Source organism: Penicillium paradoxum, assembly GCF_028828445.1.
Source record: "Penicillium paradoxum strain IBT 22861 chromosome Unknown utg000003l_segment0_segment0, whole genome shotgun sequence".
Classification (NCBI taxonomy): domain Eukaryota; kingdom Fungi; phylum Ascomycota; class Eurotiomycetes; order Eurotiales; family Aspergillaceae; genus Penicillium; species Penicillium paradoxum.
In genome coordinates, this window is record NW_026643181.1 from 1,891,152 (window position 1) to 1,914,700 (window position 23,549).

Here is a 23,549-nt window from a genome sequence, read left to right on the forward strand (position 1 = left end):
TGCATAGGAAAGGTTGCCCTGCTTGTAGGTCTTCCTTGCTAACTTTCTCACCAGAAGAACAGGAAAGTACAGTGTTGACCCTGAATGAATCAACCAACGCGGACTCCGCCACATGGGTCAGATCCGAACGCGATCATACCCTTGGGTAATTTAAGTTGATATGCGAGGATATCATATCCAAGAAGAGCCAATTTGACTGCAAAAAAACGAATTGCCACTGTATCACCAGTCTCGTTTGCCACCCGAACCATTCCACATGGGTGGGCCATATCCGAGTGAAGCAAGAACTGAATGGACATTGTTCTTGGATATGTTCGGGTTTCCGCCGACTCAACTTGAAGTTTGTGACATTCCAAGTATGCATGGGATTGAGGGGTTAAACATTGCTGCTCTAGCCCGAGACATTCTATGCAAGTAGAGTGAGGGTTACCAATTTACCACCAAGCAAACGGCCTGTAACCCATTTGTACATACCATGAAGATCCCCTCCGCCTCCTTATTTGGCGGAATGGGATACTCGATCCTTCGGGAATTTGTTGCTAATATGGGCCAAAATGAGGGAGTGATCGGCTGTAAGCTCAAAGAAGAGGAAGGAGCTGCGAGACTGGAACGTGGAGTTACCTGAGCGGAATCGAAGGAGGATTTTTCACATCCAGCAAGGTGCGGAGTATTCGGTGGTCCATGAGATGCTGGGTTCAACCAAATGATATTGGTGAAAGTAAGAGATACTCAGCCGATGTAGCGGATATGAGGGGGCAAGAGGGCAAGCCAATCCACAGTCGCGATTGGGTTTAATGTTGGAACACGATATGAAAGTGATAAAGGTTATTGAAGAAGGAAACGGTAGATATTGTTTCGGTGAGGAAGCGAGGATCTTTCACTTCTTGCATCTTTTTCCTCATGTCGCGTATGCCTCCCAGAGGCTAGGTATAAATACTGCTTTTGATGGAGGGGTGTTCTTCGTTTAATATATGTATACAGAGGCTAGGTCGGTCCGGGATGGCTCATAACGGGCATATAGTATCAAAGATGTGATACCGCTATGGGACTGTGATATTTATTATGCACATGTAGGTATGAAGTGAGGAAGGAACTTCGTGATCGCTTTGTTGGGACACCGATTGTTGCCTGGGTATTCGGGCTTTCACGCTTCTAATAAGTACCTTCCTAGGTACATATACATAGCCATTCCGATAGTGAGAATATGATGATTATGATTATGAGTTCATTTGCCCGGTGTAGCTCGTTTTTCAATTTATGCCGCTCTACGGGATAACTTCCATGTCAATAAGCAATGGTGGCGCTTCCCCCGTATACAAATCCACCATGTAGAGCAGTCCTCGCGGTGTACATGCGCCGGTCCCGATGTGTCCTCGAGAATTGTCCACATGCAACGCCTGCAAAAGGCCCACGTCGACGGTCGAGAGTGGCCCACTCTTTCGATGAAAAAGACCGGTCACGTTATTTTGAATTGTGGACTATGTTCGTGCCAGAGGTCAAGTCTCAGCGGGTGCCTGTCGAACTTGCGGAGGAATTTATCCAGCAGCCCACCAAGATATTACCCAACTTGCAGTCAAATTCAGACTGAGGTGGCATTCTGTGACACCCCCAGCTATCCTCCCGGGCCCTTTCAGTGGCTAGTCCGGATAGTGAGAATATCAACCACCGGACACGCCTCGAAAGATTTTGTCAAAGAGCCGCGCCAGGAAGTCAGAAAGGGACTGCATATTCAATGAGTCGGTACGCAATTATTCCTCAAATTTTCAGAATCTCTGAGCCTGCAATACGGGTTTATATACAGAGAAAGATGGGTAGGAAGGAAGTTACGCTCATCCGCCTGCAGCAACAGCAAGTCACAATGAGATTGTATATCCGTTATACTCAATGTACTGCTTCGACGCGATCTATTTTCGGCATCCAAACTTGACCTCTGCCACTAGTATTCCAGTATTCGCTGCGTGTTCCCAGTTACACAAATCTCAATCGTGGAAGTCTGACGGGAGCTGCCTACAACGCGTGCAGGGGCGTCTCACGCATACCAGGTAGACACTAAGATTGAATGTCTTCTCTGCATTGAACATGACAAAGCCCAAGTTTTCCAAGTCTGAGTCAGAGTAGCAGTCGCGACTAAATATGCTGGGCAAGACTGAGGTGATCAATCGGGATATATCGATGTCGCGTATGGATGCAGGCGGTGATTACGCGTAGTGTTCGCGTGAGAGCATGGTTTTCAGCGCTCGGCAGGCGGCGTGCCATCGAGGCTATGCCTTTGGAATGCGTATAAAATCAAGTCCCTTTCAGGAGGTTCAAGTGAGATCAAATTGAGTCTCAAAATGAAAAACTCATATCCCACCTGGAACTGGCTATGGCTAGCTGTATTCTACATCACCACCGTGGTTTATGGTCTGTCAATCGCAAATGACACCAGCCCACCTATCTGTCGATGTATGCCAGAAGACTCCTGTTGGCCTGAAGACAGCAAATGGGCCCATTTCAACAAAACAGTCGGCGGCAGGTTGATCGCAACCATCCCGATCGCCAGCGTCTGTCACTTCAACTCCCTCACACCGTACAACCAATCACAATGCGCGCAACTCCAGTCCGATTGGGGATTTCCGGCAACGCACTATGAAAGCTCTTCGTCGATTATGGCTGAAAGTTTCACAAATCTGAGCTGCAATCCCTTCTCATCGAAAGATTCCCCTTGTACATTTGGGAATTACGTACGGTACACCGTCAACGCGACGACTGTCGAACACGTCCAGAAGAGCATCCAATTTGCAGCCCATCATAACCTTCGCCTTGTCATTCGCAATACCGGACATGATCTCTTCGGAAAATCCACCGGGGCTGGGGCATTGGCCATCTGGATGCATCACATGAAGAATATATCCATCGTTGACTACTCCTCATCAGAATATTCCGGCAAAGCTGCGAGGATGGGCGCGGGCGTTCAATCATTCGAAGGCAGTGATGCAGCATACAGGGCTGGACTTGCTATTGTGGGTGGCAATTGTCCGACTATTGGCCTTGCAGGCGGATATTCCCAAGGTGGGGGTCATGGTCAACTGGCGTCCTATGCCGGGCTTGCTGCTGATCAAGTGCTGGAATGGGAGGTGGTGCTTTCAAATGGCACGCGGGTCACTGCTTCGCCAAGAGATAATCCAGATCTCTACTGGGCATTGGCAGGGGGAGGTGGAGGTACATATGGTGTCGTTGTTTCGATGACAAGCAGGGCGTACCCTGAATTGCCTACGGCATCGGGGAATCTTTCATTCTCCGACACTGGTATATCGCGAGCCACATTCTTTGCCGCCGTGGAGATCTTTCTCTCGAGTCTACCGTCGGTCGGTGATGCTGGTGGCGTAAGTGTCTGGTGGTTGACAAATAACACTTTGTCAATGACTCCTACGACCATCCCCGGTGGCAGTACAGCAATATTTCATTCGCTGTTCAGTCCTCTTCTTGCGTTTCTGGAACAGAAAAACGTGGAATTCAGTGAGTAAACAACCCACCAGCGTTGAACTGTACGCTGACGACAATGAACAGCATACTACGCCAATGACTTCCCTACATATCACGATGCCTATGAGACGATGAATCAACCCAACAACATAACTGACCAACTTATCGGTGGGCGTCTGATTCCAAGAACTGTCGTAGACCATAATCTGTCTGGTCTAGTGACCATGTTCCGCAACGTTGTCGAAAGGAACGCTGGGTTCCTTATTTCTGGTGTTGGGGTCAACTCGTCACGAACGGTTCATCCTGATAATGGTGTGAACCCAGTCTGGCGAGATGCGACAATGAATATTGTCATCGGCGCGTAGGTCATACATTCCAGACAACATTTTAGCAATCTGATTGAACTTCATCTAGGCCATTCGATTATACCGATCAGCGTGCCAACCGCGACCGACAGCACCTCATTACTGATACTCTTATGCCACCGCTAGAAGAACTAACACCTGGCGGGGGTGCGTATTTAAATGAGGCCAATCGGAATCAAGCAAACTGGCAGCAAGCATTCTATGGGGATAATTACGACCGTCTCCTAGAGATTAAGAGAAAGTATGACGGCGATGATACGTTCTATGCTTTCAAGGGCGTGGGCAGCGAGGCCTGGACTAGGGGTAAGGGTGGTCGGCTGTGTAGGTTGCAGAAGAACTACTCGATATGATTCTATCTACAGTGTTGGCTACCAAATGATTAAAAGATACAACTTTTTTAAATCTGTATGTATCTGGATACATTGTGACTCTGGGGGTAGAAATGAAGGAGCTCCACTGATCACAAAAAGGCACTCGAATCTCCTGAAGTATAGAACAACCACTTAGGAGTAATTGGACAACCACGAAAGTCTGCTAGAAAGGAACGTCATTGAAATCTGGCGAGAGCAAAGCCCTTCACCCTTGAACTGTGGGGGCCACTCATTAAAGACCCCACCATCCCTTCTCAATGATCGTAGCGGAGTCCTCCTTGAGACTGGGCCAAAGGGAATCGATTTTTGCAGCCGCATTACCAGGAAGCGGTCCAGCCTGACGAGCGTCAACATAGTCTTGGAGCTGCGTGAGGGTGCTTGGTCCGATAACGATCCGGTCGGGGTCTTTGAGCTTGCAATGGAAAAGAAGCCAGCGTAGGGCGCATTGGGCACCCGTAGTTCCCAGATCCTTGCCTACCTTGTCCAAGGCGCGCATCGCTTCGTGGTAGGCGGGCAGATCATACCACATCCGGTACACAGCACCGAGCATGTTTCCCTCTCCGACTTCGAATCTTGTACCTTGCAACTGCTGGGGGGATGGGGAATAGGAAAGCTTTCCTGTCAGAAACCCTCCAGCCAATGGCGAAGTGGCTTCAAATGCAATACCAAACTCACGGAGGACTGGAAACAATTCTACCTCATAGCCACGGCAAAAGACATTGTATTGGCCCTGGTAAACAGAGGGCCGAATGAAATTCTTTTCCTCCGCAACCTCCATCCAGGTACGGATCGCCGAGGGACTATAGTTGGATAGACCCAGCCGTTCAAAGTAGCCCAGGCGGTAGTAGTGATCGAAGTTTGCGGCTTGGAGAGAAATCGGAGTCTTGCGATCCGGCGCGTGGGAATAAAGGGTGTGGATCTAAATAAAACATATTTGTTAGCTTTTTGGACAGTGATGATGGAGCATTTCACCTACCTTCGTGACTTTCAGTCGGTCCAGGCTGGCTCTGATAGAATTCCCCATATTCTCGCGTGATAGCGATTCATCGCCAATGAAAAGCACCTTTGTGCCAATAATTGCATTCCGTGGCTTAGCTTTACCCAGAAGGTCCTCGGATGCACCGGGATTGGTAGCTGGATAGAGAGCAGCGGTATCAAACTGACTGATCCCAGCCTGCTTGAGACTGTTCATCAGACTGTCGACATTGCTCTCTGTCCAGGCCACGCCAAAACCCTGAGCGCCGAAGATGTACTTTGGGGGATCCATGGTTGGAGGGGATGAGATATGTGATGGAGAGAATTCAACAGGAGAGATGTGAAGGGGACTAAGTTCAAAAGCAAAGCGTGTGACAGCAAAGTGTTTGACAATGCTCGAGTGGAAAGTGCGTTGCACAAGCCTCACCAACGCCTCCTTCGACGTTCGCCTTTCGAACTTCAACTTTCTCATGTGTCTCAAACATGTCAAACGCTAGACTATTCCAGTGGTCAAGTGTAACTCAGCTGCACTACTTGTTGAATGGCATGATGGAATCGGTTTTATTTCCGATCTAATGTGCAGGAATGTTACTTTCAGCCAGAGCATAACTCCCGAACTCCTCAATCTTCTCCACAAGGTCATTTGTCCAACTGAGGTGCGGCGAGTGGCCACAGGGGGCATGGTAGATTGTGAATGGCTTGCTTTGACTCGCTGCCATTCCTTCCTGATACTCCTTAGGCAGTGTGCAATCCTTCTCAAGCACCAGATAGGCGCACGGGAGGACATCATAAGGGTTGTGAGTGAGTGGACTCTTCATAACTGGAGCTGCAGTCAATGTAGATGCCCACTTTTCCGCAGTCGTCTCGTCAAGGTCGTTGAAAATATATTTCTCGGGGTCTACCATGGTGCCGAGGCCATCTACCCCATGTTTCTAATGGCCACAGTTAATATATTGTCACAAGTGTGCAGCGTCTGATCTGCCAACTCACGTAAAAACGCATAAACGGCGGCGTCACAACCTTCCCATCTGGAGGCTGAAAGAACGTGTGGACAGATTGGCCCTGGGGGATGATGAAAGCCCCGATAAAAAAGATCCCGATGACACCACCAATCTCCCCGTTGCGTGCCCGCACCGGCGCTTGTCGGGCATGTTGCGCAGCCTCGGCGGCGACCCAGCCGCCGGAAGAGTGTCCTGCAAGGAGGACTGATTTCCCCTGTGCAATCAACTTATCAAGCAACAGTCCGATCTCTGCTGCATCATCTGCAGGGAGTGGATATCCCCCTGGTGGTGCTTTGCGATTGAAATCAGGGTTGTTGACATCGCCGACATTGAGTTGACTGAGATCGCAAGTTGGCCGCTGCGGACAATACGTTTCGATACCCTTCGCCGACAAGGCCTCAACTAGAGGTTCGTATGGCGCTGGTGTATGCCAGGATCCATGGCATATCACTACTACAAAAGATTTGGAAGCCATGGTGATGTATGGAGAAGGGAGAGATATCGGAGGAACAACGCGCTGATCCCTAATTACTAGGTTCCCCGCACGTGGTCGGATAGCCTTGATTTGCCGTCTGGCGAGTTACTGATATCTCTTCGTGTGCGCCTATCCTATTTCGTCGCTCTTTGTTTGAAACCCTTTGTCACAAACGACATGGTCCAATGAAACGGTTTCTGTTGGTTATATATACTATGCTGACTAGGTATGGATGGTGACACGCAGCATACGAGCATGCAAACGGCTCGGACTCGGCTGCCCAATGTGGGACAAATCTGACATGCATCACGGAGCATAAGCATCCTAGCGCAGAGTGGTGTCAGCCAGAGTCTCGAATGGCCCAGTTCCCAATCGCCAAATATGTGGAGCCGCGCAGATCTCCCGCTTGGAATGCAAAGGCACAAAGGAAACTCACAGCAACGGCGGGAACACAGAGGAAGACAAGATACCCCCTTCGCGTTACAATGTAGATGCCTCACAGACTCGAGGTGGGACATTCAGACTTTGCACTTCAAGGTCGCGCGTCACCAAAATACCACTGGAGCTGGGAGCTCCGTTCCCATTAGCCCCAGTCCCAATCAAATGTTCTGTGGGCGCAATCGCAGTTTCCACTTCTTTTGATGGCCCATGGCCTCTCTCCTCATCATCATTGTGACTTCGGTCAAGGGTAGAAAGGAGATAGTCAAATTTCGCGCGACGGCGAGGGCGCATTCGGGCTGACCCAATTGTGGGTAACTCGCGTGGTCGCACCGAAGGCGCGTCCCGTCCGTGAAATATAAGGGGTCCAAACGTTGGGACACAAGCCACCAGGATTCCTGCCGTCATTTCCGCCATGATAAAAATGGAGGAGTCTCTGAGGCAGTAAATCAGGTCATCGGCCGGACACAACTTGGTCTGGATGATACGGCCCAGATTGACACCTGCTGTTCTGCTGACTGTTAGAATTGATCGTGAAGTGCTACGGACTGGACTATGACCTACAGAATGCCTATCGCAAACGATGCGGTGACGCCAGTCTTTTTGCGACTCGACATATGCAGCCCCCAGACAATAGGAAGCGGCAGCAGCACGACTCCCAAGTCGATGCCCATATTGAACCCTGCAGAAGCATACTGGATCTTCAAAACGTCTCCACAGGTCCCTGGAATGGTGCGATCCCAATTGTAGGCAACCGGCCTGCACAGCAAAGCTATAGTCAAAACTGCAGAGACCCAATATAGGAAGACAAGACCTCCCACCCCAGTCGCACACCAGAAGAATTTTTTATTCCCTGGGAAGATCTCCATATAGAGAAGAAGAATAGCCAATCTAAAGCAGGCGGTTGACGTTGCCCACATCCATTCTGAAGCCCAGAATATCTGAGCCAGTCAGCCCCAGGCACCCAGTCTTCAGGGTATGAACCAAATACCTTCAATGCGCTACGCAACTCTGCTGGATTGCGTACCGCCATAGTAGCCGTATGCCCCCCATAGCCAGCTGTGATGGCTCCTAATGCAAGGATTGAGCAATGGTTGCCGGGCAGTCAGCAAGTTCACAGACTCACCAACCAACATATCGACCACATAACCGGTCAATAACAGCTATTATCATTGTCAGACATCTGGAGGGTTTGATGGCCAGTCGGACACACCAGCGAGAAGAAAACGAGATAATCGTGGCTTTTCAATGCCCGACGCCTGATTTGCGTAGATATAACGCGAAGTGTAACAGCCCCTGCTGAAATGAGAAAAAATATCAAACTCCAGACAATCAGCAATGGACAGCGACGATTCATATGAATCATGATGGTGTGCTGGCTCGGTAGAATGGGGAGGGAGATATGGCAGTCTAGCACAAGTGATTTGGTGGAAATTTAAAAGTCGAACTCATATTTTGACGGAGAAATGGCATTCATGTGCCAGCAGTAGAGCTGCGTCTATTTCAACTACTTTGCTTTGTAGATTTTAAGCTGGGAATAGCATATGCAACGGGGTTCTTGTCAGGAAGGTGTCCATGAACACTGCAGCTCTGAGTTGTACAACCTAGGAATATTGACCTCAACCCTCCTCAAGCCTTGGATCAGCAGAGTTTCAGCTGGGGAGTGACATCGGAGTAAGATCCTGTTGAGTGCAGTTAAGGTGGTCTGAGGCAGCGATTGGCACTACCAGGTGATTCATCTGGACATTCAACACCTTCCAATCAAACAGATCTTGCGTATTGAATTCTTATCTGTTTCTATCATCTGAGATATTCAGCTTCGCACATCCCCTCCACCCTCACAGTTCGAAATGGCCCATTTTGAAGATACATACGCGGAGAATATGCAGCGAGATCCCACCGAAGCCCAGAGGCAAGAACTCTAGCCCATCCAATAGAAACGCAAAATACTGACACTGGCTCGGTAGACTCGACGAACAATTCAATCTTCTCACCCAGTGAGCACCCCCATCAACCCATGTGTGGCAAAGCAGTCCACAATCCAACATTACTGACTCCTGCTGACACAGAAGCATCGGCTACATGCTGCACCCGTGTGTCCAATCCAAAATGCATCGCCACGCGCGTGTTGCTGATGTTGCCACGGGTACTGCTGCCTTCCTGCGTGACCTCGCACGCGAGTGGCCTCATGCAGTGCTCCACGGATTCGACATGTCGAGTTCACTCTACCCACCCATCCTTCCTCTTAACGTGACTCTCTACCTCTTCGACGTCCGCAACCCCATTCCAACCCATCTCCACGGCAAGTATGATATCGTCCACATTCGGATGATCGTGGCGGGCTTGAAACCGTCACAGTGGGCGGAAGTTGTCCGTAATTTGGTACAGCTGCTCAAGCCAGGCGGCGCTATGCAATGGGAAGAATGTGATTTCACCAACGTTCGCCATCTTCCAAGAGGACCGCACTCCACGACCGAGACTGCTAGTGCTATGGGGGCTATGTTTATGCGTGCGATGAAGCCTCTCTTTGAGTCCGGCTGGGACCGATTGGCGACGGAAATGCGCGCGGCGGGACTGGTTGGTGTAAACACCGAAATTGTGGCTGCTGATCGGGCACCAGGTACACGCAAATTGCTAACTGCGAATGGAATGGCTGCGATCTTTAACTGGGCGCGGGGCCAGTCGGCTAGAGGGTCGAACGGCGCGCTCACTATGGAGCAACTGGACGAGCTAGAACGGAAGGCCTTTGCGGACATCCGATCTGGTTGCTACGTGAAATTTGATATCCACGTAGTCTGGGGATTTGCACCAGAAGAGAAACGGTGATGACGGATTTTCCACGACTGGGATCTAGTTGGATACATTTATGCGAGATGTGGAAAACAAATGCAAATGATGGCGAACAAATTATTCTTACTACTTATTTCCCTAGTAAAAAAGCGCTTATTGAATGTCACTCCGCTATCCTCGACGTTCAAATACCAACCGACAAGCACCTGGCTGCGCAGTCAACTGGTCTTTCATGTCTCGCTCAACAGCTTCGCCGTTGTTTTCACCAGCTGCAAATTTGATCCGATAGCGGGATACCAATGCCGCAGTAACGAGTCTGAGTTGCGCAAGCGCAAGGTGGCGACCGACACAGCTCGTCCGACCTGTTGAAACAGATACAATCAGGGATTATGACCCTCGGTATACAGATGTAATCATCATGATAAATCTGGCTCTCCAACTCCACGGAAGGCTATTAGGGTTATCACTGACCGATCCCGAAAGGAGCAAAAGCCCGTTTATCCTTGATGAGCTCAGGTTTGCTATACCAGCGCTCGGGAATGAACTTGTGCGGGTAGGCGTATGCCGTTTCAACTAATTGGAATACTTCGCGTTAGCAGTATGACCACGACAGGGGACGGGTATCTCACGTCGTCCGATCGTGTACCGCGGTGCACATATCTTGGTGTTTCCTGGAATAAATGTGCCATCGACCATTATTCCTTCTGTTGGCGTGACCCGCGAACTAAACGTCAATGCTGCTGGCAGTAACCGCATCATTTCGTTTATCGTTCCATTCAAATGAGCTAACGTGGCTAAAGTAGCTGGACTGTCTCTATCGACTCCTTGGATCTCTTCAAATATTTTCTCTGTGTGTTCTGGATACCGGGCAAGGAAGTAGAACAGCAGAGTCAGGCTCGGGGCCGTAGTGTCACTAAATTCGTCAGTCGATTTCGCTATGACGTACAGGTATATACTCACCTACCCGCCACAACGAGTGTTGCTGTATCGCCGCTCAACCACTGCGTGCGCGCGGGTTCTGTTTCGTGTTTAGCGTGGTCTTCGATGAACCAGGATGCAATATCACGATCGGAAAGGGTTTTCTAATCAGATATCAGTCGTCGGTACAACTGTTGTCGGTGGTTTGGCTACCTTCATGCGTCGGGCCATACACTGATCGCAGAATTCAAGCATATGAAACCAATGTCCCACTTTCCACCACGTGGGAACAAAGGCGAATCCAAGTCGCGGGATCCAGATAGCAGGGGTGAACGGACCGAGGAGTGTGAGCGCTGAGCGCAGTTTGGCTATTGAGGAATGCCATTTCTTATTCTCCATCATGCCAAAGTCTTCACTGAAGGCAAAGTCGCCCATCGAATCAAAAGCGAAGAAGTACATCAGATCATTTATGACAACAGGCTGCGAGCCTTGTGCGGAGATCAGGGATTCAAGTGTTCGTACCCTATGCAGTACGCGTTGATGATATTGAAGCAAAGCTGGTTAAAGAAGTTAGTAGTCCATACATCTGTTGGTTAATTGATTGCTTTTCACCCTTTGTGCTCAGGGCCTGTTCCCACATCTTCCGCCTCTCATGATGTAATTTCCGATCGCGTGTAAAGATTGAAGATATTCGGGGGTAAAGCAGGTCGTACCAATCAGATCGAGTGTTCTGATTGCCGAGACCGTCCATTGCTTCATAGACCGCCGGGTGGAAGATGGTGATTTCCCCAGGACCTGAAGAGAGCAATGAGGTCGTTGGAGAGTCCGACTCGAGCTGGGGTCTTTCTTACCAGTTCGTACAAACTCCCCATACTCATCGTGCAAGGCTTGAAAGACTAGATGGCCGCGTGAGTCACGGCACTTCCACACATGCCAGAGCTTGGTTAGTGCAGCTAGTTTTGGTCCTGGAAACTGGTTCAGTCGGTGAAAGTAGAGGCGATATACAGCGATGCTTGTGAACAGAGATAAGAAATAATAAGTCACCAGGTAGATTATCTCAACAACTCTTCTTTGTGGGTTTTGGGAATCAAGAGAAATGTTCGTGGCACATAATAGGGTGTAAGCAAGGATGTGAACAACCACCACTTTCGGGCCTTTGAGATGCCATTCTCCGTGTATGAAGATAAGTTTGTGGGCTAGTAACCCCAGAATAACTGCAATTATCTTGGTAGGTGGCACTTGCATTTTCATCATCGATTTGGGTAGATTGAGGTTTGTAGGCCTCACGCAGGACGCGTCATATACTGACCTGGATCGCTGGTTTTGTATAATCAGACTCACAGCGCAATCCAGCGGAAAAGGCCACTTCGAAAGGTCGGACAAGGTTCGTCATTCTCAGCTATCGGAGCATATGGAGTGTACTCAGCCCATTTGAACAGCGTGTTGTGCCAAGCTGCGGTCCCCACGACTTGTCAACTATTTATCGAGGGTTTGGGCATTGAAAATAGAACAAGAAAAAGTCTCCGAACACCAAGTTTTTATTCTGATCTCCGTTGTCGTGCGTTTCAGATCAGCGCACCAAGTTGGAAAGGAGGCCTTTTGCCCTCATTCGATATAAACAGCCAAGTCAATCTCGTGGCCGCGGGCAGCAGGACTCCAAAGTCAATACTTGATACCCTTCAGCCATGCCCCTCGACCTACGATCCTCCAAACAGGCACTGAAGTCTGTCTTGTACCACGTGTACACAATGTGGCTCTTCGTCTTCAGCGATTTGAAAACCATTGTCGTACCAAGTACCATTTTCGGAATCGCCAATACTTGGTCGGCCTCGAAATACGATCTGCACGTTCCTGGAGCCTTGATGTTTCCCCACAACGTCTCCGATATGGCAGAGTTAATCGGGCGAGCTTTGATACTTTTATCATGGCTGATAATGAACTTTCTCCCGTTTGCAATAAACAATCAACGCGGCGAGAGGGCCGTCGCCGAGGATCGTTTGAACAAACCGTGGCGACCATTTCCTTGTGGGCGGATTTCCCACCAGTCGGGGACACGACTCATGGTCGCGCTCTATGTGCTTGCGCCGATATATAGTTTGGTCTTCACTGGGGGGCTCCGACATGCGCTTGCCTTGATATGGCTGGGTGTCTGGTATAACAACTGGGGCGGTGCGGACAAGAACCCCTTCGTCCGAAACACCATCAACGCACTGGGATATACCTGTTTCACGTCAGGGGCCATGGAAGTGGCTTCTGGTGGCTCATCACTGCCTCTCAGCCCATTTGGGTTGCTGGGTCAGTGGCATCTAGTCCTGATCGGAGTTATCTTATCCACGGTGCACTTGCAGGATATGTCCGATCAGGCCGGCGATGCGGGCAGGGGTCGTTGTACGGCACCGTTGGTGTGGAGTGATAATACTGCACGATGGACCATCTTTGTACCCATGGTCTTCTGGGGATTGTGTTGCCCTATTTTGTGGGATGTTCCATGGGGTTGGTTTATCGCCAGTACCGCATTGGCTTGGCTCGTGGCGGCTCGGACTTTATTTGTTCGTGATGTTGGCGGAGATAAGCGGACTTTTCAGCTTTGGAACTGTTGGATTGTTGTGATCTACATGCTTCCGCTGTTTTCGAGGACCTGCATGCGGGGATTCTCCTGAGTTCCCCTGATTGGACATCGTGAATAGAAAACGCGAAGGATAGCCTAATGCGAACCATGTTGAAATTGCTAGAAAGATCCAAGGTCCCTGCATGTGTAGGCCTATTGGGATTCTGAACAAACCAAAGGGTCAGTGTCCGTGTTCCTGATTCCCCCCAATCCTTAACAGCGCCCGACTATGACATTATCCTCGTTATGTTCGGGCCTTGTTTCGGATTTAACGCATCTCCATTTCCACGATGAAACCAACGTGGCGCCGAAAGCAGCAATGCCCGGAATTAACCCCTATGACACCATGCGTTTTCAACTTCGACTCATCGACATTTAAGTCCGTGATAGGGCTTTCTTGGCCCGAATTTGGAATATATAAAAGACAAGTCGCGTAGAGGGGAAATACCTGTAGCTCACCTCGCCTTGTTTTTCTTCTATTCTCCACGAAGAAACTATTTAAAAATCAATCATGGGATTCCTCTACTCGCAATTGTTTGTCACTCCGACATCCCCCACCCAGTCCTTTGCTGGCCAGACAGTCCTAGTCACCGGCGCCAATGTCGGTCTAGGGTTAGAAGCTGCACGACACATCACGCGACTAGGTGCGTCGCGAGTGATTCTCGGAGTGCGGAATGTGGCGGCAGGAGAGGAGGCCAAGGAGGACATCGAACGGTCAACCGGTCGCTCCAGCGTGTGTGAAGTCTGGAAAGTGGATCTAGCGTCCTATGAATCCGTGATCGCTTTTGCCGGGCGCATTTCGCAGCTCCCCAGGCTCGATGCAGTGATCCTCAACGCTGGAATCGCCACAGCGAAGTTTAACACCGCCGAGGGCTATGAGCAATCCATAACTGTCAACGTCATCAATAGTCTTTTCCTCGGCCTTCTTCTGCTGCCAACTCTGAAAGCTACACGGCAAACAGACCCATCTCGCACGCCCCGCCTCAGCTTCGTTGTCAGTGAGGTACACGCATGGGTGGGCTTTCCAGAATGGATCGAAGACCAACCAATGAAAGTCCTCAGCAATCCGGAAAAGGCCAAAATGAACGAGCGATATCAACTCTCCAAGCTACTCGAGGTGCTGCTAGTACGGGAACTAGCGAGCCGACTGCGTGGTTCTGATGTGATCATCAACATGTTGAACCCTGGTCTCTGCCACTCACAGCTCGGGCGGGAAGGAAGCATACCACTGAGGCTACTCAAGCTAGGCCTCGCGCGATCTACAGAGGTTGGATCTCGAACACTAGTGGCTGGGGCTACGGCTGGAGTTGAAAGCCACGGTGCATATATGACCGATGGACATGTGGAGAATACTGCATCCTCATCTTTTGTGCGCAGTGAAGAGGGGCGCCAAGCGCGTGAGAAGCTCTGGGCTGAGCTCTCCACGATCCTCGAGGGTGTTCATCCTGGAATCATGCAGAATGTTTGAAGAGAGGTCTCCGGCTAGACAAGTCCATGTATATTAGGTCAACAAATCACATGCAAATAAATCCCAACACGCTTTCCCACGCTTTCCCACGCTTCCCTTCAAGTCCCACTCTGACCTCCACTACTCACCAGTGCTGACTGGTCGATCATGTCGTACATCTTCAAAGCTGGTTCTTTAGCGTCGGCTGTCAGCAAACTATGCAGATCAGCGCCGATCTCGAATACTCCATTGGTCGGAAGCCCGTGTTGAGAAGCGTCCTTTTTTCACCATACCCACGTCCAAGTACACCGCACACCGTACTCCGGTCTCAGATCCATGATGCGTTTAATCCCTGGCAGTTACTTCTATCCGCAGACCGTCGCGAACCCCCGGCACCACTTGCCCGCGCTGTTACCTCTCGCGCGCAGCCAGCCCCCGGGCCATTTCTAAATGTAGTCAGTTCTTTTAGAAGAACCCCGAGAACTGGATCAGCGAGACGTGATGGAGCTGTGCATATTACGAGCGGCAATCTCGCCCTGAATCACTGCAGTGATTTACCCAATAGCGAGTTGTGGGGTCAATAAGGGCGTTTTCATTGATGCCTCGCTTGGTTCAACAAAGCCATTCCTCATGCCAAGCGGTGTGTTCATAATGGCCGTGGGACCCTAGCTCATCGTACATTAAGCCAGAGAGCCCGTCATACTCGACTGGGTTTATTTGGCCGTCAGATCCTTTGCCAGATTTTCTACACTTGTCCGAATCGCCCACCATGGCTCCTGTTTTGTTAGAACCCACTAATGAGGATCCTCAATTCAGCATTGCATCTACGAAGGAAGCACCCAGTGTGATCCCTACACATGGAGTCAAGCTTGCACTGAGAGATCGTCCTTGGCGGCTCCTACATCTCGTCGATGCCCTCGATCCCGCCGCGTCAAAGCAAGACGAACATCCGGATATCCATATCCAGCGACTACTGCAATTGGCATGGATCATCACGATTAGGGCTTTTCTCTGCTCCACGACCTTATACATCAGCCAGGATTATTCCAATGGTTGTTGTTACATTGGCGAAGCAGCGAACGGCAGTTCGAGTCCGACCGTCCAAATCCACACGGATCCCCAGGACCTTGTCAAAGATCTATTCAGTCAAATCATCGAGGCATTGCAACCGCTAGGCGACATCACCCTCCAACCAAATAACCACGCCAATGTGGATAGTGAAGCTCCCGGCTTCAACCTTACAATCCGTTACCAGCGACAACCGGCACCGCGTACTTTGCCAACTCAGACTCCATGCGAGGGTCAATGCCGTGTATGCTGTGGCCTGTCAACTAGTGAGCCATGGAAATTAGACTCGGCCTTCACAGGTCTACGTCTTTCCATACAGCATACTGCAGATGACAGACTAAATGCTCAATTGGACGTTGGCGATACTGGAATCGGGCTGCCATTAGCCACAAGCCTGTTGCATAGTTTCAATCAAGCTCTGTCATCACTGGAGGGGCCTACACAACCAATCGGTAGACTTGATTTATGCGCGGCCCAAGACCGTGACCAGATAGCCCAATTCACCGGGACTCTTGCACCCGCCCAGGATAGGCTTCTGCATGAGCTGTGCTTACAGCATGCCATAACAACCCCCGACGCTCCCGCCGTTCGCTCCTGGGATGGCGATCTCACATACCGGCAACTGGAGGAATTGACTCTTAGACTAGCACATTGGCTAGTTGCACATGGTGTCGGACCGAAAGTTTTTGTGGCCTGCGCGTTCTACAAATCCACTTGGGCTGTCGTAGCCCGGCTAGCCATTCTCATGGCTGGTGGTGCATACATTTGTGTCGACGGCAGTGACCCACCGCCATACCTGGCATCTGTTCTCGAGCGCACGAATATGAAAATCATGCTCACTTCAGCTGGCTACAGGGAGAAGTTCGCCGGTCGGGTCGAGACATTGTTCGAGGTCAGCGAAGCTTCTGTACTTAGTTTGCCATTGGTGACTTCAGTCCCGTGTTCCACTGTCACACCCACCGATCCTTGTGTTGTGCTATTCACATCGGGCAGTACGGGAAAACCAAAGGGCATAGTGCAAGAGCATCGCAGCTACGCCTCTGCATTGACAGATTACATCCGAGTCATGGATATGGGACCGCATAGTCGGATGTTCCAATTCGATGCCTATGCTTTCGATATCAGCAACAATGACTTCCTTACACCTCTCATCGCCGGTGGTTGCTGCTGTGTCCCCACAGTATCCCTCACCATGGACGCTCTCATGGATGATTTGAATGACCTTGAGGCAAATATGATGTTCAGCACACCCTCTATAGCTATCGATCTCGACCCAGAACGCATCCCCACCCTGAAGATGATGTGCATTGGCGGAGAGCCAGTCTCAGACGCGGTCTTAGCCATATGGCTCAACCGCGTGCAAGTCGTGAATCAATACGGTATGGGAGAAGTAGCTTCTTTCTGCGCGTACAACCGCAATTTACAAATGGGCCGCGGTTCAGTGGTCGGTCGTCCAGCTACCGGGGCAATTTGGATTGTCAACCCAGATGACTCCAACCAGCTCATGCCCGTCGGGGCGATAGGTGAACTGGTCATCGAAGGTCCCCATATCTCTCAGGGTTATCTCGATCATGTTTCCGGCAAATCTGAAAACTTCCTCGCCGCTCCACCAAGCTGGATGTCCGAGCTCCACACCAACAGACCAAACCACCGCCTCTACCGCTCCGGGGACCTAGGTCGGTACAATCATGACGGAACTATCGAACTCATGGGCCGCAAAGACAGCATGCTCAAGCTCGACGGAACCCGTGTCGAAGCCGACCAAGTGGAATACGTCCTTCGTCGTAACCTATCGACAGGCGACGTCGCTGTGGTTGACATTCTAGGCGCCGTCGACGGCCACGGCGACCCCATCCTCGGCGTCTATATATATCTGGCGAGCAATCCTATGAACACAGACAGCGGTCCGATTGAAGAAATGGAGTTTCGTCCCATCAGCGATCGGCACGCGGTGCATGCACTTACCCAGTCCCTGAGCGACGCTGTTCGTGAGACATTGCCAAAGTACTACGTGCCTAGTTTGTATCTCCTGATCGACCGAGTTCCACGGACGAGGTCTAAAAAGACCGATCGCCGTAAGCTTCACATGTTGGGTCAGGCGTATTATCTGGCGCATCGGGAGGAGCTGGCGGATATCACCGTGTGGTTGGTTTGGGATTAGGGCTGTGGTGCTGTCGGATACAGGAATTATATGCTCAAATCGCAACTCATCGTTTCTTGGATACGTTTTGGATCATCGTGCAGAGGGTGTAGGGTAAATCTATCTAATCATATGCACCATTGTAACATGGAGGCAGCGATGGAGATGGGACGTGCCGGATTCGGTAGACTGTGATCTCGCAAACCCCTCCTACCCCCATGCCTTATGGACATTTTCAACGGCCAACTAGTTGTGGATCCTATAGAGACTCAAACTGCGACCACTCTGTGGCCTTCATGGGATGGCTTTCTTTACGTTTTGTTTTGTCTTGCTTGCACTGCCGCGTGGTGGCCTTACCTTTTAGGTGGACGGTCCTCGAGGTTGCCCGGGGGCCTCATGGAAGGCTCATAGACGCCGCGAGGACTAACCTATAACTCTCACCAGTCAAATGTCTTAGCCGAAGCATCGGCTTATCATTCCACCCTTTTTAACTGCAATCGAGTTTTGTTCCTTTCGATCATGAGACATTCATTCAATATATTAGTATCCATTATGTATAATTTCCCGGACTAGCTTCATTCTCATGACATTCATCGCAACTTCAACTATGCTCCTTGCATGATTTGGTTAACGCACCGGCGTACGCTTTCTGTTCGTGTCGGAAAGCGCCATTGCCCATTCCTAGTGAAATATCAGAGGTACCGAGTTTTTGATTTATTCTGCACTTCGATGGTTCAAATATCCGCATAAGGGATTCGCGCCAAAGGTGCCAATTGACTCCCTGGAGTGGCTCGAAGAACATGTGCTAGATGGCGTGGAATTCACACCCACATTGCTAGCATCACGACTCCGTAAATAGACAGCACAGTGCGAATTCTCGGATGTTCCTCGTTTATCAGGTCTGCAGCGGTATGGTCAATGATGCAATGGAGCCACGACGATGATTGGTGATTTTTTTCTTTTTTGATCGCACGGCGGAAAGTCACTGCTCTCCTTTCATCGATCATAAGACCAAGCCGCCGGATCGGATGGGAAGAACGCGTGCTGCATATCTTTCAATGTAGAATTCTGATCAATCATCATGGCAGAACGAAACGCCGCGACATCTTGTTCGTGGGCGATAGGAGAACCAATTGTAAACCCCGCGTCACAGTCGACGGGTAGCCAATTTGTTGTCAGGCGAGTACTGCCATCCGGCATCTCGAGTGGTGTGAAACACTCCTCGTTGGTTGTTGAACATTCGCGGTGTGGGGAATTTATGCCGTTATTCCGGGCTTGTGGTTGAATATTTGTTTTTGACGGTTCAGAATGGAAAGGCGTATACTGTGCATCATCACGCTCTTCCCCGGGCCAGCCTATGGAGGAAGCATGACTTGGTTCTGGGGAAGCATAGGGATCTGAAATAGGTGATCCCGGGAAGGGAAGGGCGTTCGGAGAAGGGGTCATAAACAGGGCTCTTTGACTCGCGAGTTTGAAATCTGTGTGGCCACGAATCGGGGGGTTTCGGCGTTTTGCAAGGGGGTTGATTGGCTGAACAGATGTTAGTCGACTCTCTTGATTCTGACAAGCCTCGACTATTTTCGGGCTCTTTCTTCCCCTCTCTCGGGATATTTCGTCCATGGGATCTGCGGGTAGAATTTACCTGGAGTCTATACCCATTGCCCCGCAATCTTGTCTCACTAGACCGAAATCATACCATGACTGGGGGTATGGCTGTGTTGCGGCTGCCTTGGTCGGGTATGTATTCACCCAATTCAGCTGCTCTGCTGTCCAGAAAGGATCCAGTCCCTCGTCGGTGGTCAAGGGAAAGTCGCTGGCGATGAATGGGTATGGACCGAGTTCGTCGCTTGGTCCCATATGAAAATCGAGGTTCTCCATAGGCCATGAGGCAATGTGGAAAGGGAATGAGGACTCAGTCATGGCGACAATGGGGTGGGTTCGTAGCAGGGCTGTTCATAAGCTCTTGACAGGAGTACAGTAAGCCAAACACAAAGTGAAGCCTTTCAACTTGCAAGATGTATATATCGGGAACGTGATCTTGCTGCCAGCGCAAGAAACAAAAAGGCAAGGGTGATTCCCCGCAAAAACGGGGCCATGCTGGGGTTATTTAAACAGAAAAATGGAGTAAAAAAACACAACTACAATCAACCCACGCAGCTGCAGAGTTGCGGAGAAGCTGGTAGGAAGCTCGGACATGAAGAGCTCCAACGGGTTGACAGGTCGGCAAGAAACAGAAACCAAGCCAAGACCGCATGATCGCTGAATCTAGTGTCTTGCAATTAACCGAGTGCCTCCCCGGGGTTTACAGTTGATACCCTAGCGGCCAGACGGATCGTCGTCCAATCGGCCAATTTGCTCGGGTGATTTGAGTCGACTTGGACCCCGCCGTGGAGGATCGGGTAAATTCAAGAGGCTTGAGGGCGGAAGAGAGCTGCCTTGGCTGAAAGAGGAACGGAAAGTGATATGGATCGTAGAGTATGGCATCATGCGGCAGGCTTTATTTACAGTTATATGGGCCTTATGTTGGAGGTCTGAAGCATACGCGTCGCGTTAGCCCTCAGACAACAAACAACAGAAGAATGAACCGAGATGACCCGAACAGTAAGTTTGTGCTTTCAAAAATTATCCGGCTCGTGAATGTTATGTCCAGGGATAACGAAGAACCTTTGATCGACCGAAACGCCTATGCCCTAAAACGCCCCTCCAGACCTATATACGGAGATATCGGATCAAAGTAGAACGCAGTGAGCCCCACGACGTCAAAAATCTAGTGTGAATATGTTCCTTAGCTCTGTAGACCCGCAGTAACCTACGGAGTCTAGCGCTCTCGCGCGCAGGGATCGACAGGAACAGAAGAAGATCCCAGTGGAACCTGCTTGCGAGAGGTTAGAGGGCCAAGCCGGTCCCCTTCCGTGTCCACCGATAAAGCGCAAGAACCGCTTTCCGACGGTGCCGAATCTCGCTCGGGTTTACCGGGCGACCCCGAGCCTGGGCAACGGCAGATCGCATCACTTGCCGGAAACTGCGCTGGTACTCTGTATTCAAGGTAACAACGCAAGATTCGGTAGCTCGAATCATAGTTTCGCAGGCATTGAGGATGCCTTCGCCGGCTTCTTTTTGCAGACGTTCTACAATAAGCAAAAGGAGAAAACTGCCCTGAAGGAGCTGAATACCGAAGAAGTAGGGCATGAAACTAATATCGGGGTCGAAACGGAGGATTTGTTGCACCGAATCGGCGGCTTCTAGTGCGTGGGAGATGGTCGATGCAAAGGCTGGAGAAGAGGTCCAGAAGTCTTTGTCTTCGATCAGCGAGACGGGATCCCATTTTCCAACGAGCAGGATGTGAAGGACGTGGGTGAGGTACGATGAGTAGGCAATCACGGTTTGAGTGTGCCAGGAATAGGCCTGGGACAAATGGGGATCGAGAGAGTGGGCTGATTTGTTGGAGTAGGCGCTAGATAATGAGGCTTCTGGATCTGCCGCCGTCGCAGCCGCAAAGGTGGTGAGACTGGCTTTATATATTTCCAGCTGCCGCAGCACTTCCGACACATGAACGTCCCATGCTTCTTTCCCCCGAAGCCGGATACCAAGCGTAGGGTGGTTTCGTGCCTGGTTCAGGTCGATCAACTCTCCCGTGATCGTCATGAGTGGTAGAAAGAAGCCAAGGATGGAATGATCGTGGCAAATGAAGTTGGGGAAGGTGCGACGCTTGTTCTGGTCCCCCGACCGTGGACATTGAGGACCGTCTGGGCGAGGGCTGTTGCTGTGAATGAGACCTGACTGCCATGAGCTTTCATCCAGCGGAAGCAACAGGTCCTCACTCTCTGCATCCAGGAGAGCTAGGGGACGGTTGTAACATAATGCCAGATGGCGGTCCATTATGTACAACAGCCACCAAGTTCGGCGCCGCTCCTCACGGTGTTCTTCGGTAATGGGCCCGCTGTGCAAGTCATGGTTCTGGTCACATACGCAATTCAAGCTCGACCGCAAGGGATTCGAGTAGTCGAAGCCCAGCCCGCCAGGGGAACCGGGCCACCCACCCAGACCATAACCGACCGACGGGCTTGAACCGTCGGTCAGGCTGTCGAGATTGGGTGTAATTTCCATCTCCTGATTTAATTTAAGTTCTCGGGCTAGTGTGAAAGCCGCATGCCACCTAGTGGGGAGTTAGTGGGGTAGACCGGGAATAAGAATAGGGGTATAACGAACCATCTCATACTAGCAGCCTTCTGCTCACTTGACGAGATAATAGATGCAACATGAATGTAAGTTATTACATCGTCCAAAGAGCCCGCAGGACCAACCAGTCCTTTATCATCGCCTGCTCCCTCGAAAGGGTGGTGGGCTGTACCGGTAGCAAAGTCCTGAGCTGTTGTAGCTTGCTCTGCGGGCGATGAATTCTTGTCCTGGAATGAGACATGGATCAAAGGTCGTAGTAAGCGGATAATCAATGCACAGAGGAATTGGCATATCTTCCGGCGTTGTAATGGTGATATGGACAACGAGAACGCCCGGTCATCAACAGCAGCCACCCAGAGCATACTTGCCAGCAAAGCCGGGCTAGTCGGTCGGGGCCGGTCGGTGCTTAGGAAAGAAGTCTTGCGTAGGACATAGCAATGGATAAGATGGCATACAGGGTGCATATGGGTCGAGAAAGCACTGGTAAAGTAAAGCTCCAGCAGATCGCACACCAGGCGACGCGGGAGGTTCGACTCGAGATAGGGCATCACAGGGTTCAAGACAGGATACTTCAATGGCACCCGAGAAATCGAGGGCTGTCTCTGCCTTGGGACGTTGTTCCCCGGCGTGGACATCATCGGCGGAGGCTGTGCCGGTCGGGAGCCCAGATCAACTGGATTCCAAATGTCCATCAACCGTGGCAGAGGCCCGTCGCTGCCACCGTTGCCTCCCAACAGTTCGTACGAATCTGGCAAGAGATGTGCTGCTGAAAGCCATTCTTCCGTAATGTTCGTCTCAGGCCCTGCCCGTTGGGGATGTGATCCACCTCCCACAGAGCGACGGTCATCGACACTGGGCGCCGATAGAGCGCTGATCTCATTTGTTGCTGGCGATTGCTGCTGAAATCCTGAGGAAGGAGAGCTGTTGTCAACTGGTGATAGCACCTGCTGCAACTGTGGCCCTCGTTTGAGCTCCCCGCTGGCCTGTTGCCCCTCGGCACCGTCCCGCGGTGTCTCGTTCGTAGCATTGGCATTCGTATTCGTAGCCTTCGGTCTCGCAATCCGTCCTCGTTTCCGTTTCTCGCGCGTAAATTCGCAATTGATGTCACCGCGCAAACATCTCGAGCAGGGAAAAGCGCGGTCGCATCGGACTCGGCGAGTGTGGCATGAGTCGCAGGCGACTTGGTTGCGGCGCCATCGTCGCTTGCCGTTCGGTAGCTCAAGCTCGGCTGGGTCGGGGGCTGGAGACGGTTGATCCCCGTGGGATTCCATTTCTGGGCGTCATTGGCGAGCTCTAGGGGACATGTAGA

At 50.8% G+C, this 23,549-nt stretch overlaps 11 protein-coding genes across 11 annotated transcripts; 4 read left to right on the forward strand and 7 right to left on the reverse strand.

The window, feature by feature from the left end:
• Window positions 1-2,333: 2,333 nt before the first annotated feature.
• Window positions 2,334-4,180, forward strand: N7457_002620 (uncharacterized protein; the record flags this gene model as incomplete). The annotated part of the gene is made up of 3 exons (XM_057173666.1): window positions 2,334-3,498; window positions 3,550-3,826; window positions 3,880-4,180. 3 exons carry the CDS (start codon window positions 2,334-2,336, stop codon window positions 4,178-4,180), a joined length of 1,743 nt encoding a protein of 580 aa, XP_057033817.1.
• A 253-nt stretch (window positions 4,181-4,433) lies between these two features.
• On the reverse strand, window positions 4,434-5,468 carry N7457_002621 (aldo/keto reductase family protein; the record flags this gene model as incomplete). Its single annotated transcript, XM_057173667.1, has 2 exons — window positions 4,434-5,120; window positions 5,178-5,468. 2 exons carry the CDS (start codon window positions 5,466-5,468, stop codon window positions 4,434-4,436), a joined length of 978 nt encoding a protein of 325 aa, XP_057033818.1.
• Window positions 5,469-5,748: 280 nt separating this feature from the next.
• On the reverse strand, window positions 5,749-6,652 carry N7457_002622 (alpha/beta hydrolase; the record flags this gene model as incomplete). Its single annotated transcript, XM_057173668.1, has 2 exons — window positions 5,749-6,108; window positions 6,167-6,652. The coding sequence occupies 2 exons, from the start codon at window positions 6,650-6,652 to the stop codon at window positions 5,749-5,751; spliced, it is 846 nt and encodes a 281-aa protein (XP_057033819.1).
• Window positions 6,653-7,132: 480 nt separating this feature from the next.
• Window positions 7,133-8,010, reverse strand: N7457_002623 (uncharacterized protein; the record flags this gene model as incomplete). Its single annotated transcript, XM_057173669.1, has 2 exons — window positions 7,133-7,601; window positions 7,655-8,010. 2 exons carry the CDS (start codon window positions 8,008-8,010, stop codon window positions 7,133-7,135), a joined length of 825 nt encoding a protein of 274 aa, XP_057033820.1.
• An 81-nt stretch (window positions 8,011-8,091) lies between these two features.
• N7457_002624 (uncharacterized protein) lies at window positions 8,092-8,456 on the reverse strand (the record flags this gene model as incomplete). The annotated part of the gene is made up of 2 exons (XM_057173670.1): window positions 8,092-8,253; window positions 8,304-8,456. 2 exons carry the CDS (start codon window positions 8,454-8,456, stop codon window positions 8,092-8,094), a joined length of 315 nt encoding a protein of 104 aa, XP_057033821.1.
• Window positions 8,457-9,442: 986 nt separating this feature from the next.
• N7457_002625 (cytochrome P450) lies at window positions 9,443-11,549 on the reverse strand (the record flags this gene model as incomplete). The annotated part of the gene is made up of 7 exons (XM_057173671.1): window positions 9,443-9,695; window positions 10,077-10,242; window positions 10,352-10,453; window positions 10,510-10,793; window positions 10,841-10,962; window positions 11,012-11,321; window positions 11,383-11,549. The coding sequence occupies 7 exons, from the start codon at window positions 11,547-11,549 to the stop codon at window positions 9,443-9,445; spliced, it is 1,404 nt and encodes a 467-aa protein (XP_057033822.1).
• A 934-nt stretch (window positions 11,550-12,483) lies between these two features.
• Window positions 12,484-13,458, forward strand: N7457_002626 (UbiA family prenyltransferase; the record flags this gene model as incomplete). Its single annotated transcript, XM_057173672.1, has 1 exon — window positions 12,484-13,458. The coding sequence occupies one exon, from the start codon at window positions 12,484-12,486 to the stop codon at window positions 13,456-13,458; it is 975 nt and encodes a 324-aa protein (XP_057033823.1).
• A 459-nt stretch (window positions 13,459-13,917) lies between these two features.
• N7457_002627 (putative short-chain dehydrogenase/reductase family protein) lies at window positions 13,918-14,874 on the forward strand (the record flags this gene model as incomplete). The annotated part of the gene is made up of 1 exon (XM_057173673.1): window positions 13,918-14,874. One exon carries the CDS (start codon window positions 13,918-13,920, stop codon window positions 14,872-14,874), a length of 957 nt encoding a protein of 318 aa, XP_057033824.1.
• A 748-nt stretch (window positions 14,875-15,622) lies between these two features.
• Window positions 15,623-18,082, forward strand: N7457_002628 (non-ribosomal peptide synthetase; the record flags this gene model as incomplete). Its single annotated transcript, XM_057173674.1, has 1 exon — window positions 15,623-18,082. The coding sequence occupies one exon, from the start codon at window positions 15,623-15,625 to the stop codon at window positions 18,080-18,082; it is 2,460 nt and encodes an 819-aa protein (XP_057033825.1).
• Window positions 18,083-19,057: 975 nt separating this feature from the next.
• Window positions 19,058-19,981, reverse strand: N7457_002629 (uncharacterized protein; the record flags this gene model as incomplete). Its single annotated transcript, XM_057173675.1, has 2 exons — window positions 19,058-19,591; window positions 19,742-19,981. 2 exons carry the CDS (start codon window positions 19,979-19,981, stop codon window positions 19,058-19,060), a joined length of 774 nt encoding a protein of 257 aa, XP_057033826.1.
• Window positions 19,982-20,947: 966 nt separating this feature from the next.
• N7457_002630 (uncharacterized protein) lies at window positions 20,948-23,511 on the reverse strand (the record flags this gene model as incomplete). Its single annotated transcript, XM_057173676.1, has 2 exons — window positions 20,948-22,217; window positions 22,271-23,511. 2 exons carry the CDS (start codon window positions 23,509-23,511, stop codon window positions 20,948-20,950), a joined length of 2,511 nt encoding a protein of 836 aa, XP_057033827.1.
• Window positions 23,512-23,549: the final 38 nt, after the last annotated feature.